Source organism: Sarcophilus harrisii, chromosome 3 (genome assembly GCF_902635505.1).
Source record: "Sarcophilus harrisii chromosome 3, mSarHar1.11, whole genome shotgun sequence".
Taxonomy (NCBI): Eukaryota; Metazoa; Chordata; class Mammalia; order Dasyuromorphia; family Dasyuridae; genus Sarcophilus; species Sarcophilus harrisii.
In genome coordinates this window covers 244,162,405-244,181,622 of record NC_045428.1, presented here as the reverse complement: position 1 = coordinate 244,181,622, position 19,218 = coordinate 244,162,405, and the positions used below count along the sequence as shown (strand labels likewise).

The window sequence follows — 19,218 nt, the reverse complement described above, 5'->3', positions numbered from 1 at the left end:
AGAGAGAAGGGGACATATATAAGAAATCTAAAGAAGGAATAGGGGCAGCTAGGTGGCTCAGTAGATAGAGCACCAACCCTTGAAGTCAGGAGGACCTGAGTTCAAATTTGGTCTCAGACACTTAATACTTCTAGCTGTGTGACCCTAGGCAAGTCACTTAACCCCAGTTGACTCAGGGGGGAAAAAGAAGAAGGAATAGTCAAGAGGACTTGGCAATTGATTGGATAGGGGAAGTAAAAGATACTAGGGAATTGAAGATGATACATAGGTTTGGAGCTTGGGTGATTGGGAGGATTCTAGTGTCCTTAATAGTATTAGGAATATTCAGAAGAGGGGAAGTTTTGAGGGGAAAGATCACAAGTTCAGTTTCAACTATGTCAGATTTAAGATGTCTAGGAGACAATCCAATTTGAGATGTCTAATAAGCAATTGAAGATATGAAATGAGGTCAGAGCTGAATAAATATATTTAAGAATTATATACATAAAGACAATAATTGAATTAATGAGATCAGCAGGTTAAATAAATAGAAGGGGAAGAAGAGGACCCAAAACAGAACCTTGGGGAATACTCACAATTAATGGAATTGACCTGGTTGAAAATCCATCAAAAGAAACTGCAAAAACAATCAGAAAAGAGAAGGGAAAAAATACCTGTTCATATTCTTTGGCCATTTATTCCATGGGGAATGATTCATATTCTTATAAATACTATTCCATTCTCTATATATCTTAGAAATGAGACTTTTATCAGAGAACTTGCCACAAAGATTTATACTTATTTGCCTGCTTAGTTTCTAATTTTAACTAAATTGGATTCTCTGTGCAAAAAACTTGGAATTAATCCTTTCTTTAATGTATCCTCCTTCATTGTTCTTCTCTTTTGCTCCTATTCCCTGTTGAGTGCTATTATGTCTATACTCAGCTCTGTATTTGTGTAGGTACACAACCATGTATACATGTGCTCATCTTTACAATGAATTCACACTTTGTTCAAATGATGAGCTAAGGCAAAATTCATTATTCTTCATATGAATTTTTAAAAGCAAGAATATCAGTCATTATGTCAGACAAGGTACAATAAAAATAGGCATAATTTAAAAATATAGGAAAAGCATATAATACATAAAATGATTTAATATAAATATTTAATATAATCATTGGCATGGCATCTGAATACCTGAAGGAAAAGTTAAGCAAATTACAGAAAGAAATTGATGGTGAAACTGATACCTAGAGACTTCAATATATCTCTTTTAATAGGAAAAAGATAAGTAAGAAAGATCTTCAATCAATAAACACTTATTAAATGTCTACTATGTACCAGATACTACACAATACACTAAACTAAATTAAGGATATAAATAGAATTTTTTTTTAAATTATAGTTATCTTGTTATTGCTGAATGGGAATAGAAACAAACAATGCATACATATTTTCAGCTATATATGGTATCGTTCTAAAAATTGACCATTTATTAGAGAATAAACTTTTATAAACATGTTATTTATTAATAACAACTTAATAAAAACTATGTTTTATAAAAGTCCTTTTGAAGAAAGGGCTAAAAATTGGAGACTAATTTAATCTTAAAGAATTTGTGGATAAAAGAAGAAATCATAAAAATATTAGGTAATTCAATATAATAATGACACAACAAAAAGATGACTCTTAAGATATAACAACACAGTCTTTATTTTTTTGTTAAAACTTTGTATTTTCAAAACATATGCATGGATAATTTTCAACATTCCTCTTGCAAATCCTTGTGTTCCAAGATTTTTAACCTCCCTTTCCCCTACCCCCTTCCCTAGATGGCAAGTAGTCCAATATATATAAACATTTCCACAATTATTGTGCTGCACAAGAAGAATCAGATCAAAAGGGAGAAAAAACGAAAAAGAAAATAAAATGTAAGCAAACAAACACAAAAAGAGTGAAAATACTATGTTTTGATCCACACTCAGTTCTCACAATCTTCTTTCTGGGTGTAGATGGCTCTCTTTATCACAAGACCATTGGATCTGGCCTGAATCATCTCATTGTTGAAAAGAACTATGTCCATTGGAATTGGTCATTGTATAATCTTGAACAACATAGTCTTTAAGCAAAAATATATATCTCTAAAAAACTTTCTTCAACAGTGAATTAGGCATACAACTTAAAAAATTAGAAATGCAACAAATCAGATGCCTTCCAAATAAATACCAATAGAGCAAGTCTGAAAATCAAAGAAGAGATATAACAAAACTGAAAACTAAAAAGTGCATCAAATTGATAAAATTATTGCATGTGAGGCCTAGAGTCAGAAAAACCTGAGTTTAAATAACCAAAATTCATAAGAAGAAATTGAACACATAATAAATAAACCCCAAAAAGGGAGGGTGAGGGAGGGAGCCTGGTGTCAAATGGATCTACAATGAAACCTAACACTCAAAGAAAAACTAATTGCAATATTAAGTAGTTTGCAAAAAACACTTTTTAAAAGTAGTTACCAAATTATTACTGTGTATATAAGTATGGTTTTAATATGTCATCACGGGAGAAATGAAACGAATATTATGTCATATGTAATCGTGTGTGTATATATCTTCCATAAAAATGAATATTGATCTAAAAGCATTAAATAAGATACTATCATTTTCACAATACAATGATCAGCTGCATTTATATCAGGAATATGGGTTTGTACAACATAAGAAAAATTGCAATTTTAGCAGATCATATTAGAAAATTTTAAAGATCAATTTAAATTAATTGAAACAATAACTTTATTTTTTAAATTTTGATAGTATTTTATTTTTTCAATTAATGTAAAAATAGTTTTCAACATTCATTTTTATGAGATTTTGCATTCCAATTTTTTTCTCCCTCCCTTACCTCCCTCCTCCCCAAGACAGCAAGCAATCTGATATAGGTTATAATATACAATCATTTTAAACATATCTCCGTATTAATCGTGTTGTGGAAGAAAAATCAGAACAAAAGGAAAAACTATGAGGAAAAAAGCAAACCAAAAAGGTGAAAATAGTATGCTTCAGTCTCCATAGTGCTCTCTCTGGATGCTGATGGTATTTTCCATCCTAAGTCTATTGGAAATAGTTTTGATCTGTTGAAAGGCTATTAATAAGTCTTATCAAGACATAATGCACTCTTCCTAGGGAGTATTCAAATTATCTAATATCTGCACTTTTAACTTCCATTAACCAATGTTGCTCCAAGGATGGCATCAGTGTATTGGTGGGAGATTCTAATGCTACATTTTCTCCAGACCTTTCAAAATTCACAAAGTGAAGCTCAAGGAAAGTTTCCATGGTACAAACCTAACAGGTTGACTCCCTCTTCCATGGGGGGAACAACAGTCCTAGCATTTTGCTACAAAAACAGAAAAGGTTTGTATTTAAGGGGACTGCTGACTGGAAACCTCTTTATTAGGAGTAATAAATATCAGTATTATTAACTCTTATAGTTGAGCAGCTAACTAAGAATGTCTCAGTAGGTGAGTCATATAGGACTGGAAGCCAACCCCCATCAATCTCTCTGTTCAACTACAGTGCTAAAAAAGTTTTGTTCTGTTTTTGAGGACAAAGGAAGGCACCTATTAAATTTGTTACAAGTGAAGTTTCACTGGATGATAATGGATGTATATTAGAAAATGTCTGGGATGTAGGACAAAAGGCAGCAATAAGATAGATGATAGACAGAAGGACAGAGAGATAAATTATGTGTATAACTCACATTTTTCTGTATCTAGAATGCCACTTATTAAGTTTATTTTACTTGAATTCTATCTTTTTTTTAGGTAAACAACAAAAAACTTGGATTATAGTCATTTGCTTTTTAATTATTATTGGACTGATCTTCATATCTTTTTGTTTAAAAGTTCTACTAAAATTGGTAAAATATGTGTTCTATCCATCTTGCAAACCTCCTTCAAATATGTATGAGGTATGTGATACCTTTTTTTTCTCTTGTTTTGAAGGGCTGTGGAATGTACAGAATTCTAACCCCTCAAGAAAAATTGTTTAAGACTGCATAACTTTAAAATTCATAGAATATCTAAGATGTATTGCAAAAAATCTCATAGACTGTTTTGAACATTTCTTCTAAGTTTCAGTAAACATATAAATGATATAATACATATAATTAAATCAAAATCATAAAGAATAGCAGGATTTGCTACCAAAGACCATATTCCTCTAATAAACTGAAGTTTGTGGCATTTGCTGTTTAAAGTTTTTAAAACATGTTGTGGAAATGAAATAACAAGAAATGCTCTGAGATAATAAAAGGGCTGGCAAATATTTAGGTTTCTGTCATTAATATATTAAAATATACTATCTATGGGTATGTGTTGCTATACCACAGATAACTGATCTAACTGATGGTATGTATAGTTATACAACAGGTGCCCTTTCCTCTTACATTATTTAAGAAGTAGATTTTTGGAAGCCATCTTCCTTCTTCCATATGCTAAATCTTCTCTTCTCTTAATCTTTGCATCTGTCTCAGAGTATGAAGAGATTCTTGTCATTCCCATGGCTAATGCCTACAAATGTATCCTCAATTCCATCACTTCTGTAATAAGCCTTGCCTGACTCTGGCCATCCTGATGGTTTAAGTTTGAAGTTGGACCAAAATCAATTACTCATAGGACATCTGGAAGTTAACTAAAGGGGCCTATTTAGCCATACCCAGGGGAAAATATCCACAGCAGAAAAGGATATCAAACAAGAATAAAACATGTATTTTTCATTTGGGCATAATTTCCCTGCCCTTGTGTTGCCTATAGAAGGAACTAAGTGACTACTCATGCCCTGACTTTTATATTGTAGATGCCAGGAAGCACCCTTTTTTATCTGTACTTATTTTATATTAATGAAATGAGCCCTTAGGTTTTTTCAACACCTTTTAGGGAAAGACTACATTGTTCCACATGGAGCACAATCATTGTTTTTTCTTGCTCCTCAACTTTTTTTTTTCCCTTTTTTCAACATTCTACACTGTCAACCTCCTCTTTCATGTAACCATTTTCTCCTTTACTGGCTCCCATGACATTTTTATCTCTTGGTTCTTCCCTACCCTAGTGCATCTTTCTATACTTTAAATATGAATGTCCCCCAGATCTTTTCTCTGTCTGTAATTTTTCCTTTGTCATTTCATCTGTTCTTAAATATTTTCTTCTCTGAATTCATATTTCCAGGTATCTCTTGTATATCTCTATCTGGATTTTCTTCTGCTACCTCAAACCTCACATATCCAAAATTGAAATCCTATTCTTTTCCCTTAACCCTACTTTTCCTAATTTTTGATAGCACTACATCCATTTACCCAGACTTTTCTGTGTCTTTTCTCCCACATTAAATCAGTTGCTAAGTCCTGACATCTTTTTCTCTACTTATGCTGCCACAAGCTTAGTTCAGGCTTTTAATTATCACTCACTTCAATTATTATAGTATGAGTCTCACAAATTTCTCTGGCAAAATTTTCTTACTTCTCTATCCATCTTTCATATGATTAGCAAAATGATCTGAATATATAATTTCACTGCACAGGGAAACACTCCCTGTTTGCTTCAGGAGTAAAATACAAACACCTTAACCAGTTTTTAAAGCCCCTAACATTTTGGCATTAGCAGTCCTTTCTTCATTAACAACTCATCAAACCTGATACTCATTTCCCATTGACATCCTTCCCCAAATCTTGGATATTCCTCATCTGTGCTTTATAGAAATATAAAGATGATTCTTTTTTTTTTTTAATTTTATTTTATTTTTTTATTTAATAGCCTTTTATTTACAGGATATATACATGGGTAACTTTACAGCATTAACAATTGCCAAACCTCTTGTTCCAATTTTTCACCTCTTACCCCCCCACCCCCTCCCCTAGATGGCAGGATGACCAGTAGATGTTAAATATATTAAAATATAACTTAGATACACAATAAGTATACATGACCAAAACGTTATTTTGCTGTACAAAAAGAATCAGACTCTGAAATATTGTACAATTAGCTTGTGAAGGAAATCAAAAATGCAGGTGTGCATAAATATAGGGATTGGGAATTCAATGTAATGGTTTTTAGTCATCTCCCAGAGTTCTTTTTCTGGGCATAGCTAGTTCAGTTCATTACTGCTCCATTAGAAATGATTTGGTTGATCTCATTGCTGAGGATGGCCTGGTCCATCAGAACTGGTCATCATATAGTATTGTTGTTGAAGTATATAATGATCTCCTGGTCCTGCTCATTTCACTCAGCATCAGTTCATGTAAGTCTCTCCAGGCCTTTCTGAAATTATCCTGTTGGTCATTTCTTACAGAACAGTAATATTCCATAATTTTCATATACCACAATTTATTCAACCATTCTCCAACTGATGGACATCCATTCAGTTTCCAGTTATAAAGATGATTCTTAAAAAGAAAGGTTCTTCCTTCAAAGTTCAACTGGGATGACATGTTTTTCTGTGAAGATTTCTTTAAATTCTGGCTTTTTCCTCCTCAAATTTCCCATAGCAATTTGGATTTTTACTTTGCCCCTGTCATAGTCTGCTTTATGGACAACTTTTCATGATCCCATTTGGAGTGTTCTTGGTAGACATACTGGAGGGCTTTGCCATTTCCTTCTCCAGCTTATGAGGAACCAAGGCATACAGGGTTAAATGACTTGCACAGGGTCACAAAGCTAGTAAGTGCTTGAGGCTAGACTTGAAGTAATTCAAATTCCAGGCGTACTCTATCCACTATTGCCACCTAGCTGCCCACATATTATATTTATTTATCTATTTATAAATCATGCTCTTCCATCAATAGAATACAAGTTTTTTCAAGGTATATTACATCATCTTCCCCAGAAGCTATCTGACAATCAGCAATGAATTAAGTATCTATTGAGAATTGAGAATCCAGTCTATTCAGAATCAGATAGATTGTTGTTCTTAGATTGGGAGTGTGGGAAGTCCCTGAGGCAGACTCCAAACCAAAAGATTTAGGATTACTGACTTATTGTTAGAATATGAGCCTCCCTCTAAAATCAGGGGAACTTAAAATCATGCTACATTACATCAATAAAAGGTGGTATTTAAAATCATCTTTTCTAGAAATGGCAGAAGTCCTTTAAGAAGATGTAGAGATCAAAAATGGAATGCTGATTTCAGAAAACAGATAGTCCTTTTCATTATGCTTTCATTATCCTGTATGTAAGAAGTGGCAGAATCCAGATTATTTAAAGCCTTATAGTTTCCATTTCTTTTATTTAAAACTTCTACAGTTTTTGGATTTGTATGCCTGGGGGAAAAAATGAGTAGTAAGAATAGTTTGATAACTATATTAGCTTAATAATTTTGAAGTAATTTTTTTTTTTTGTCTTCATTAGGGATTGTTTGATCAGCCATTGAAAAGTCTTCTTATCACTTCAGAAGAGCAAACAGAAATCTGTATAATTGAAAAAATAAATATTATTGAATTAGAAGAAACAAATAAAAATGGAAAAAATGATGACATTTGCAGCAAGCAAGACAATCATGATTCAGGAAACTGTTCCAATGAGGATGAAATAGTAATAAAATAACTGAAGAAACCCTACAACAGGAAACTGTGCAGCAGTAAACACTCTAATGTATCATCTTGTCATCGTTCAGATTGGGAGCCTAAGTCCAATGTCTTTCTAAATAATTCTGATTTCAGAAGAGAAATGTAAAATCCTTTTAAAAAAACCACAAAAAACTTTCCTCTCTTCTGCTATTACAAAGGGAGTCTGGGAAAACTACTGAGAAGAAACTAAAAAACTCATTCTAAACAGCATGCCATCCATATTCTATGTCATTGGGAGCCAACTAAAAATTTTGCTTTGTTTTAAAACAGCCTTAAATACCAAAAAAGAAAGTCATATGAACCACACCCACCTGTTGCTGGAACTTTCAAGTTGAATTACCCCTGAGTTTGTGGTTAGAATTTGGCTCCCTTTAAACAAACTTAAACATCCATTCTTCCTCTTTATAATAAGAATCATAGATATCTGAGCCAGAAGAAACCTCAAAAAATCACCTGACCCAAACCCTTGACATTTTTTCATTTTACTATAAGAGAACTGAGATCTTAGAATGTTGGATGACTACATAGAATTCCCATTCCCTCTATTTTTGTCCACCTGCATTTTTGATTTCCTTCACAGGCTAATTGTACACTATTTCAAAGTCTGATTCTCTTCTTACAGCAAAATAACTGTTGGACATGTATACTTATATTGTATTTAATTTATAGTTTAACATATTTAACATGTATTGGTCAACCTGCCATCTGGGGGAGGGGGTGGGGAGAAGGAGGGGAAAAACTGGAACAAAAGGTTTTGCAATTGTCAATGCTGTAAAATTACCCATACATATATCTTGTAAATTAAAAGCTATAAAAAAAAGAAAGAATGTTGGATGACTCTCCCTTGGTTAATGTCACACAGGTAATAAGCAGTCTACTATCTTGATTAATAATTTACTAGAGCTATAACTTTTTGACCAGAAATTGGATTGTTTATTCAGAAAAATATTTTTCAAATGTTTATTAATAAGTCTATGGAGACGCCAATGATAATAACTCACATTATGTAATGCTTTGAGTTTTGTTCAAATCATAACTTTGTAAACTAGGCAATACAAGTATTATTATCTCAGTTTAGCAAATAAAGAAATTTGCAGAATAAGTCCATAAGATTTAGAGCATGAGGAATTAAGGTGTCCTTATAGCATAATATGAAATATAAAATAAAATTTAAATCTGGGTCTTCTGACTTTAAATCCAAAATTTTTTTTTAAATGCTGTACCATTTCATTTTCTCATGATACTGAAGATAGAACATAGGAAAAAAGGAAAAAATAGAATAGGACTGTATCAGATTTAGGACTGGCAAAAACTAGTTTTAAGCATCTAGTTTTATAGCTGAGGAAACAATGCCCTACCTCCCCCCCCAAAAAAAAAAAATGTGATTTGCCTTAGGTTTTCAAAGTCATGATTATTAATATTGTTATTCAAAGAGTAAAGTTTTCAGATATCTAGAAATTACTTCAGTTAAAAAGAAAAAAACTGTTGTTTGGCCATTATGTGAATTAACGATTTCTTTTTAGTTAGAAGCTGATTTCTTCCTGCTACACCACAATTTTTTAGATCATCTCCTTCTATTCTTCAGCCAGGATAAGGAATACAAACTGTGAATTAGCCTAAGGAAAATGCAAGCCTATTTTTAAAAAAATCATATGCATTCCTAATAAATCATTTCTATACTGTCTACTCTTTACATTATCTGTGCCATTGATAACAAAAATTTGACTCTTAGGAAGATTTCCCACACATTCTGATGGCCTCTAAGAAGTGTTAGGAAACCCAGCCTATACTGCATTGACTATGGGTCTGTTTGGTTTTTGTCCAACTATAATCTATGTATCATTAAATATCCTCAGATTATGAGCATTCTTAGGCCTCAGAGCACAAGCCAATTCCTAAGACTATAGTCATTTTGGATACATAGGAGAACTGATTTTAACTTGAAACTGCTCTGGTATAAATGTATTATATATATACTTTTGTATATACTTATTTTATATATACTTATATGTGTATATGTTGTACATATTATTTGCTGTAAAATGAAACATGCTTACAGCCTGAGACTGTTTTTTGTTATTTGTTGTTATTTTCTCTTTGTTTCTATAGTACCTTCCAGATGTGATTATACATAACCAACTTTTAATAAATGCTTTTTTATTGATAATGTTCATATGCTACAAACCACCACTCCTTCTTCCCCACCCCATCAAGGGAAATGATAAAAATAAAAATAAAAATAAAAAAATAATTTAAAAAAAAAAAACAATTCATCTGTCTTCCTGACCTAAGGTCAGGAACTACTTGAATTTATAACTTAGTTTGCTAAAATATGGCAAAAACATCTTAGATGGTACAAGCTACTTTGAGAATATACACCATGCTCAGTTGCAAAGAAAATACACCTCCATCCTGATGAACTCTTCATCAGAAGTCACTTTTGTTCACTTAGTGTGATACACTTCTGATACACATTTTGTACATGCTTGTCAGTTGAAGTCAAACTGCTTTTTAGTGTTAAAAACCAAATTGATTTCAACTTCAGTGAGTTTCCTGGATCCTACATTGCTAGAGACTCATAAATACCTGATTTGACCTAAAAGAATGGACGAGGGCATTCAATAGCCAGTAGCATGATGGTATTCATACCTCCATGGAAGAATGGTTATACTTAGCAGTTTTAGCTATGTTTGCTCTATTTAAAAAAAAAAGGCACTATATTATTGTTCTTTCTGGATGAAAGTTTTTATCCCTTAGGGATGTAAACCTTTGGGAGTGAAGAGAGGAGAAAATGTGAATATTAAAATTGGGAAAAGCTCTAGGAAATTATTGATCTTAAAAGGATCCTTGGGATAAAGTTTGAGGATTTTAAATTTTAAAACAGTAAAACAGTCATTTCACAGCAAGCCTTCACTAAGCAGGGGGTGGGGGAAAGGAACAAGATAATGCGTACAAGGAGGGAAGTGCAAAGACATGTATTTTTTCTTAAATCTATCCATTATATTATTTGTTACATGTTTAATCAATACCATAAATGTAACTAAATTAGAGACTATTGGGACCTGAAAGGGCCCTAAAAGTTATCAAGCTAATCCCCCACTTTTTAGCCATATTTAATCCACTCTTAGCCACTTTTACCCATTATTTCTTGATCTGTTCTATGAAACCAAATAATTATTCCTATCCAAATTATAATCCTTCAAGTACTTGAAAATAGCTATCTTGTTTACTGCTGAGTGTTTTCCAGAATGAACATACCCAGTTTCCTCAACTGATCCTCATATAACAGACTTAAAGCCCTTCACCACCCTGATCTTTCCAATTTAACCATATTTTTCTTAAATTAGATAGTCTGGAATCAAAGATCATATTTCCAATTGTTGTCTGGCAAAGGCAGGGTTGAAAGTCTTCTGATATTGCCTCACTGGGGAAAAAATATCACACCTTTATCAAAAAAAAAAAAAAAAAAAAAAAAAAAGCAGAGATAAAGTATAAATGTTAAAAAAAAAAAAAAGGTAAGAAATATCCTTCATACATTATAGCCAAACAAAAATAACTTAAGTATAAGCTTTGGTGTCTTTCTCTACTAAAAAATGCCAGAGATGAAGTTCTGCTATCTAGAATGAATTTCATTGACTTTTCACAGTCCATTTCCAAAAGGGGGATTGTAAATCTTGAAAAATACATCAGTTTCCCCTCATTCTCAAAGGTGAAAATCTTGCAAATTGTGAGACTTAAGCAATGTGGAAGCTTATACTGAATTCCTCTATGGCCACATAGGCATTTGGTTCTAGCTTCAGTCTGGGTTCAATTTAGAGAAAGTATATGAGTAGCGGCTTTCTCTGCCCACTGGTGCTATCAAAATTCCAGGATGGGAAGGTGGCATTTGTTAAATTATGTCAATTCTACTCAGGACTTGGATGATAGAGACTACAATCATTAGACTTTGCTAAAAAGATTAAGCACCTCCTCTGTGTTATAGACTGTGCTAAATGCTAGGGGGAAAAAAAAAAAAGACAGTCCCCTTCAAGTACCTTACAGCCTTAGGAGGAAAGACAACATACAAAGGAAGTTGAAAAATGGAGTGGTAGGGAGTAGAAGAGGAAATACCCAAAAAGGAACCATGATTTTGAAGTCAGTCAGAAATGTCAAAGTAGGGCAGCCAAGTGAGAAATGAAGAGATATCTGAGCTGAACTTTTTCCTGAGTTTTTAAGTTCATGGCCCCACCCTCCAATCAGAGAGGCTGAGGGAAATGCCAAGATTGATGAGATCTTACTAGATAATAAGATTTTACCAGATTATTGTCCCAATAAAAAGTTTCTTGGGATATGATGGAAAAATCAGAAACATCCCAAAGTAGTGCAGGGAGGTTAGAAATAAGGTGAAAATGCACACTCTTTAAACTTCCCTCTCTGTTCCCTATGGGAGAGTTATATGGCCCCTCACACCATTGCTTTTCTTCACATATACACAAAAAAAAATCCCTCAGTAAGGATGGAGCCACAGGCAGCAACAAAGAGTAGGGGGTAAAGGATGGATAAAATTGGTGCTAGAATTGCAGGGGAAAGGACCAGCAACAGAGAATTCTCCCTTTCCCTTAATAATCCAGCTGGTGAACATTCACAAACATATTTGTAGAGAGATCTTCCATGAGTATAAATATATCATACATATATACATGTTTGTATAATATATTTGCAAATTATTTATTTCATTCTGCTTTTAAAATTTAAATACTCAATTCTTTTTTTGCTTTTTCCTTTAAGCATAGTTCCCTTTAACCCTTCATATTGTAATCATTGGCAATATCTAAACTACAAAAATATTTATTTTTATTTCCATGCCATTTTATTATTATTCTATTTTCCTTTGTTTTACTTCAGAGTTTAATTTAGTTCAACAATTTGCTACTTTAGGAAAAAAACTCTTTTGTTGAATTTTAAAATTAATTTTATTTTGTGTCTTGAATTTTTTTATATTTTATATAGCATTTTTGTCTTCCTTTGGTATATACTTTATTTCACTTTCTGCCATGTTTCTTTTCTTTATCTCTGAAGTTTTAGTTGAATTTTATTGTGAATGCTGCTTATATTTTTTGATTTCTTTATTTTGCTTCTGCTTTCTTTTTCTTTTCCTCTTATATACATATCTTCATTGTATCTAACCTACTGCATCTCAGTATTATATATGCCTAAGAATACCTATTATTTGATGGTGCTAACACACTGTTATTTAGTTGCCTGTTGTGCAAACGGATGTTGTAATTATTGCTAATTTGCATATTTGCTATACTGTTTCTTGCTTTATTTCAGTTATTTTAGAATACTGATTTAAAGAGAATATAAGAATGATTAATACATTTTCAAATGTAATATTAAGTTTAATACATTGTTCAAATATTAACATTATGGGTCAAAAATGTAAAAATGTGTAATATCCTGGATAAATCATATAATTTTATAGTTATTACCATCCGTGGGATTTGACAGTCATAATAAAAGTTGGGAGTCTATAAATAATCTCTATTGAAGCAAAATCACTAGATTCAGCTGACCACTCAAAAAGTCCAAGATTAAATACGTATCAGGGATAGGGCCTGAATTTTTATTTGAAGTACTCCATCTGAAAATATTAAGATTGATTCTGAATCAATTTCTTATTCTGTTTATGATCAATTTATTTTGCCAGATAACTGCTTAAATCATGGTTCTTTCTCTCTGAACGTAGTTCAAAGTTCAGCTGAACTATAATGGGTTAAGGTCTCTCCTGCTCTCCTGCTCAAGGAATTTAATTGACCTTGGAGATGCATGTGAGAAGAAAGGGAGTTGGAACTGATACCTTTTACTGAACCAAACTATGCTTCAAGGATGTCGGTTTTGTTGCCCAAAAGTCTAGGCCACAATTTTGTACCTGAACTCAAACAAAAAATATTCCTTAGTCTCATGAGAGAAGGAGCATCATTGCTAGTCCTCCATTACCAAACTTACAACTAATCATGTTGTGTTTCCTGAACCTCAGCTCTATAATCGATGATATTGCCCTTAATTCCATGATTTCATCTAACTGTTCTGTTATTTATTCTGTACTCCCCAAAATCTATATAAAGAGAACTGTCCTTTTGTTTGGGGTCTTTGGCATTAATGGAGGCAAGATATTTATCTACTAACCCATTTGTGGACAGGTAGCATACCCCTGCTAATAAATGTTATCTTGCACAAAGACCTAACTCAGTTTACCCTTTTGTTAAAATTCAGTCATGACAGTTGGTGACAGCAGTGAGATGAGTACATAGGAACTACTCCTCCCCCAAGTAAACTTATCAGAACCTCCTCCTATTCTACTGGGTTCAAGTGGAACAAATTTTCCACAAAAGGAGTGTTTCTGTTAAGAATTCTAATGATAGATTGACTCTCTCCATATTCACAACAGTTTCATATTTTCTCTGGACAATGTTTTGTATGATTTATTAGGAGAGGCATGCTACTTCTCAATAACAGTTAATAGCTGTAGCTTTTAAACTTGTATTTAATTGGATACATATAAAATGGAGAGATAAATTTACATGGGCCTTTGCAGATGCCTCTCTGTAAAGACCTCCTGACACAGGATAAGGAGGGAAATGTGGGTGTCTGCAAGTGCTCAGCACTTTGGACTCTGAGAGGAGTTGAGAGGATTCCTATTTCCCTACTAGCTATCAGTGCCTCTGTAGTGTGTTGAATAGAGGACAAATCTAGAATCAAAGAAAAGTACTGGCAAAGTCACAATTAACTCGTAAAAGTTTTCAGTAAGTCATTGGTTTTAACAACTATATATGCTTAAAATATAAGGAGAAACTCAGTGAAATACCATTAGAAAAGAATAGACTGAAATACTATTGGAATAAGGAGAATTTAGGAAATGAACAAAATAAAAGGAAGTTAAAAAGAATATGAAAGTAATAAGAAAGGCATAAGTTTTCAGACCACAGGAAAGCTGTTTTAAGAGTCTTGAATATGTTGTAAGAATGGTTTGAAGGAACTTGTTTTTTTTTAAATCCTCATTTATAAATCTGCTAACTTGAGTAAAGTCATGAATCATTATCACCTTTGTGAAAAATTGGGGAACAGGATTCTCCTTCCCCATTACAAATGTCTTTTTTTTTTTTTTTTTGCTGAGGGAATTGGGGTTAAGTGACTTGCCCAAGGTCACACAGCTAGGAAGTATTAAGTGTATGAGACCAGATTTGAATGCAAGTCCTCCTGACTTCAGGGCTCTATCCATTGTGCTAGCTGCCCCACAAATATGTTTTGAATGGGAGAATGGGGAAGGACTTTTTTTTTTAATTTATTTACAAAACATATACATGGGTAATTTTTCAGTTTTTACTCTTGCAGAACTTTCTGTTCCAAATTTTCCCTTCTTCTCCCCATCCCCTCCCCTAGGTGGCAGGTAGTCTAATACATGTTAAGTATGTTATAATATATGTTAAATCCAATATCTATATAGACATATTTACACAGCTGCACAAGAAAAATCGGGTAAAGAAAGAAAACAAAATATAAGCAAACATCAACAGAAAAAGTGAAGATGTTATATTGTACTCCACACTCAGTTCCCACAGTCCTCTTTCTATGTGTATATGGCTCTCTTCATCACTGAACAATTGGAACTGGCTTGAATCATCTCATTGCTGAAGAGAGCCATGTCTATCAGAATTGATATATATATATATATATATAGTATAGTCTTGTTGTTGCTGTGTATAATGATCTCCTGGTTCTGCTCTTTTCACTTAGCATTAGTTCATGTAAGTCTCTCTAGGCCTTTCTGAAATCATCCTGTGGTCATTTCTTACAGAACAATAATATTCCATAACATTCATATACCATAATTTATTCAGCCATTCTCCAATTGATGGGCATCCACTCAGTTTACAGTTTCTTGCCACTACAAAAAGGGCTACCACAAACATTTTTGCACATGTAATAATTTTTTGAGCATACTTCCAAATTGCTCTCCCGAATGGTTGGATTCGTTAACAGTTCTACCAAAAATGTATCAGTGTATCAGTATCAGTTTCCCACATTCCCTCCAACATTTGTCATTATCTTTCCTGTCATTTTAGCCAATCTGACAGGTGTGTAATGGTATCTCAGAGTTGTCTTAATTTGTATTTCTCTGATCAATAGTGATTTGGAGAACCTTTTCATGTGACCACAAATAGTTTCAATTTCTTCGTCTGAAAATTGTCCTTTGACCATTTATCAATTGGAGAATGGCTTGAACTATTATAATTTGAATCAATTCTCTGTATATTTTAGAAGCTTTGAATGTAAAAATGTTTTCCCAGTTTATTGCTTCCCTTCAAATCTTATCTGCATTCATTTTGTTTGTACAAAAACTTTTTAACTTAATATAATCACAATTATCTATTTTATGATCAATAATGATCTCTAGTTCTTTGGTCACAAATTCCTTCCTCTTCCACAAATCTGAGAGGTAAACTATCCTATGTTCTTCTCATTTGTTTATAATATCATTCTTTATATCTAGATCATGAACCCATTTCAACCTTATCTTGATGTATGGTGTTAAGTGTGGGTCAATGCCTACTTTCTGCCATATTAGTTTCCAATTTTCCCAGCAGTTTTTGTCAAATAGTAAATTCTTATCCCAAAAGCTGGGGCCTTTAGATTTGTCAAATACTATATTGCTATAGTTGCTGTCTATTTTGTTCTGTGAACCTAACCTATTCCACTGATCAACTCTCTATTTCTTAGCCAGTATCAAATAGTTTTGATGACTACTGCTTTATAATATAGTTTTAAATCTGGTACAGCTAGACCACTTTCATTTGCAAAGCTAACATTTCTAATACAATATCAAATAGTAATGGTGATAGTGGGCAACCTTGTTTCACTCCTGATCTTATTGGGAATGGTTCTAGTTTGTCCCCATTACATATGATGCTTGCTGATGATTTTAAATAGAAGCTACTGATCATTTTAAAGAAAAGTCCATTTATTCCTATGCTCTCTAGTTTTTAATAGGAATGGGTGTTGGATTTTATCAAATTCTCTTTCTGCATCTATTGAAATAATCATATGATTTTTGTTAGTTTGGTTATTGATATAGTTGATTATGCTGATAGCTTTCCTAATATTGAACCAACCCTATATTCCTGGTTGGTTCCTACTTGGTCATAGTATGTTATCCTGGAGATGACTTTCTGTAATCTCATTGCTAATATTTTATTTAAGACTTTTGCATCAATGTTCATTAGGGAAATTGGTCTATTAAATTCTTTCTCTGTTTTTACCCTACTTGGTTTAGCTATCAGCACCATATTTGTGTCATAAAAGGAATATGGTATGACCCCTTCTTTCCCTATTTTTAAAAACAGTTTATATAGTATTGGAATTAATTGTTCTTCGAATGTGTGGTAGAATTCCCATCTAAATCCTTCTGGCCCTGGAGATTTTTTCTTATGGAGTTGATTAATAGCTTATTCTATTTCTTTTTCTAAAATGTGACTATTTAAATAATTTATTTCCTCTTCTGTTAACCTAAGCAATCGATATTTTTGTAGATATTCCTTCATTTCATTTAGATTGTCAAATTTATTGCCATATAGTTGGGCAAAGTAACACCTAATTATTGCTCTAATTTCTTCTTCATTGGTGGAAAGTTCTCCCTTTTCATTTTTGAGACTAACAATTTGATTTTCTTCTTTCCTTTTTCTAATCAAATTAACTAAAGGGTTATCTATTTTGTTGGGTTTTTCATAAAACCAACTCTTAGTTTTATTTATTAATTCAATAGTTTACTTATTTTCAATTTTATTAATCTCCCCTTTTATTTTCAGAATTTCAAATTTGGCATTTAATTGTGAGTTTTTGATTTGTTCTCTTTCAAACTTTTTTAGTTGTAAGCCCAATTCATTGATCTCTTTCTCTATTTTATGCAACTGAGCATCTAGAGATATAAAATTTCATGGGGAAGGATTGTTAATGTGTGTTCAAGTTAGAAAAATGTTTTATGTGCTCATTTGTGATTATGTAAATGATAAAATTATATTTGGAATAATCTGTACTGAAGTTACATCTTGAACACTTAAGATTAATCTTGATGATTTATTTTTGCTTTGAAAAGGCTAATATATAATATATTAATTTCTAATGGCTGCCTTTTTACATCAGAATGGGTTTTAAACTGTATTTGGGAAAGGAATAGAAGAAAATAGAAGAAAAATCTCTTTAACTGGAGCAATCTGAAGTGGAGGAATTCTATGAAAAATGCTTTTAAAATTCTATTTTTTTAAAAACTTGCAATAATATTGACTAAGAGGGATAACATAATATAACAGTTGAGGTCACATAGGTAACTTATATTACCATACATTGTAGATCCTTAATAAATACTTGCTAACTTAACTTGTATGCTTCATTAGCTACTGTCTGTCACTCAGCTACAGGTGAGTAATGAAACACAAGGATCAATAATGTAATATTTAACTACTTATTTTAGAGAAATCAGTTATATAATAACTATATAGTCAAGAAAGTTTAGGATCAATCCTGCTTCAGACTTATTAGCTATATGACACTGCCTCAATTCCTTCATCTTTTAAAATGGGAATTGTATCTCATAGGGTTTTGTGGAGATCAAATTAAATAACATGTTAAGTGCTTTGCAAAATTTAAGCACTAGATAAATACTCTTCTATATGCACAGGGAGGAGAAGGCAGAGCACAATGGTGGAATAAAAGCAGGCAGTCACCCAAGCTCTCCCCCATATCCCTTCAGACTCCAAATAAACTGAAGAACAATAGAACCCTCAAAAAGATGGAGTGAAACAATTTTTCAGCCCAGGACAACTTGGAACATCATCAGGAAAGATCTGTTGCAGCAGGTAAGAGTGGAATGTAGTCCAACACAGGCCATACCAAGACAGTCTGGGCCCCAGTAAACCAGGAGCAGACCTTAGGGCAAATGAAGCAGTGGTAGCAGCAGTAGTTTCCAGACCTCTCAGCTCACAGATGCCAAAGATAACTTGGAAAGTTGGCAAGAAAGATTTGTCTCACCTGGGTAACACAGTCCAGTCTAGACTACATCAGCACAGCTCTAGTCCTAGCAAACTAGGGTAGACCATCCAAATGTTAACAGAGCCCTTACTTTAACAAAGAGTTAAAAGTTAAGTAATAGGTTGGGAAAATGAACAAACAACAGAAAAAAAAAATTGACCATAGAAAGTTACTATGTAGACAAGATCAAGACACATATTCAGAAAATAACAAAGTCAAAGCTCTTACATCCAAAGGTCCAAGAAAAGTATGAAGTGATCTCAGGCCATTTAAGAACTCAAAAAAAGATTTTGAAAATCAAGTAAGATTGCTATCCAGGAGAGGAAGGTAGGAAAGGAGAAAAATTTGAAACAAGATTTTGCAAAGGTGAATGCTGAAAACTATCTTTGCATGTATTTTGAAAAAATAAAAAGCTATTATGAAAAAAAATCAAATAAGAGAGGAAAAATTGGGGAGAGAAATTAAAATGATGCAAGAAAATTATGAAAATAATAACGTGGTAAAGACAAATAACAATGAAGAAAATAACAAAAATACAGACTAGGATTGGAAACAGTG

The 19,218-nt window shown here is 32.8% G+C and overlaps 1 protein-coding gene across 1 annotated transcript in view; it reads left to right on the top strand.

Moving 5' to 3' along the window:
• The window catches only part of IFNAR1 (interferon alpha and beta receptor subunit 1), a 45,749-nt gene extending 37,867 nt beyond the window's left edge, over positions 1-7,882 (top strand). Inside the window, 3 exon segments of the mRNA XM_012546777.3 lie at positions 3,803-3,948; positions 7,379-7,556; positions 7,559-7,882. Of these exon segments, the coding sequence (XP_012402231.2) occupies positions 3,803-3,948; positions 7,379-7,556; positions 7,559-7,611 (377 nt within the window). The 3' untranslated portion in view covers positions 7,612-7,882.
• The last annotated feature ends 11,336 nt before the right edge of the window (positions 7,883-19,218 follow it).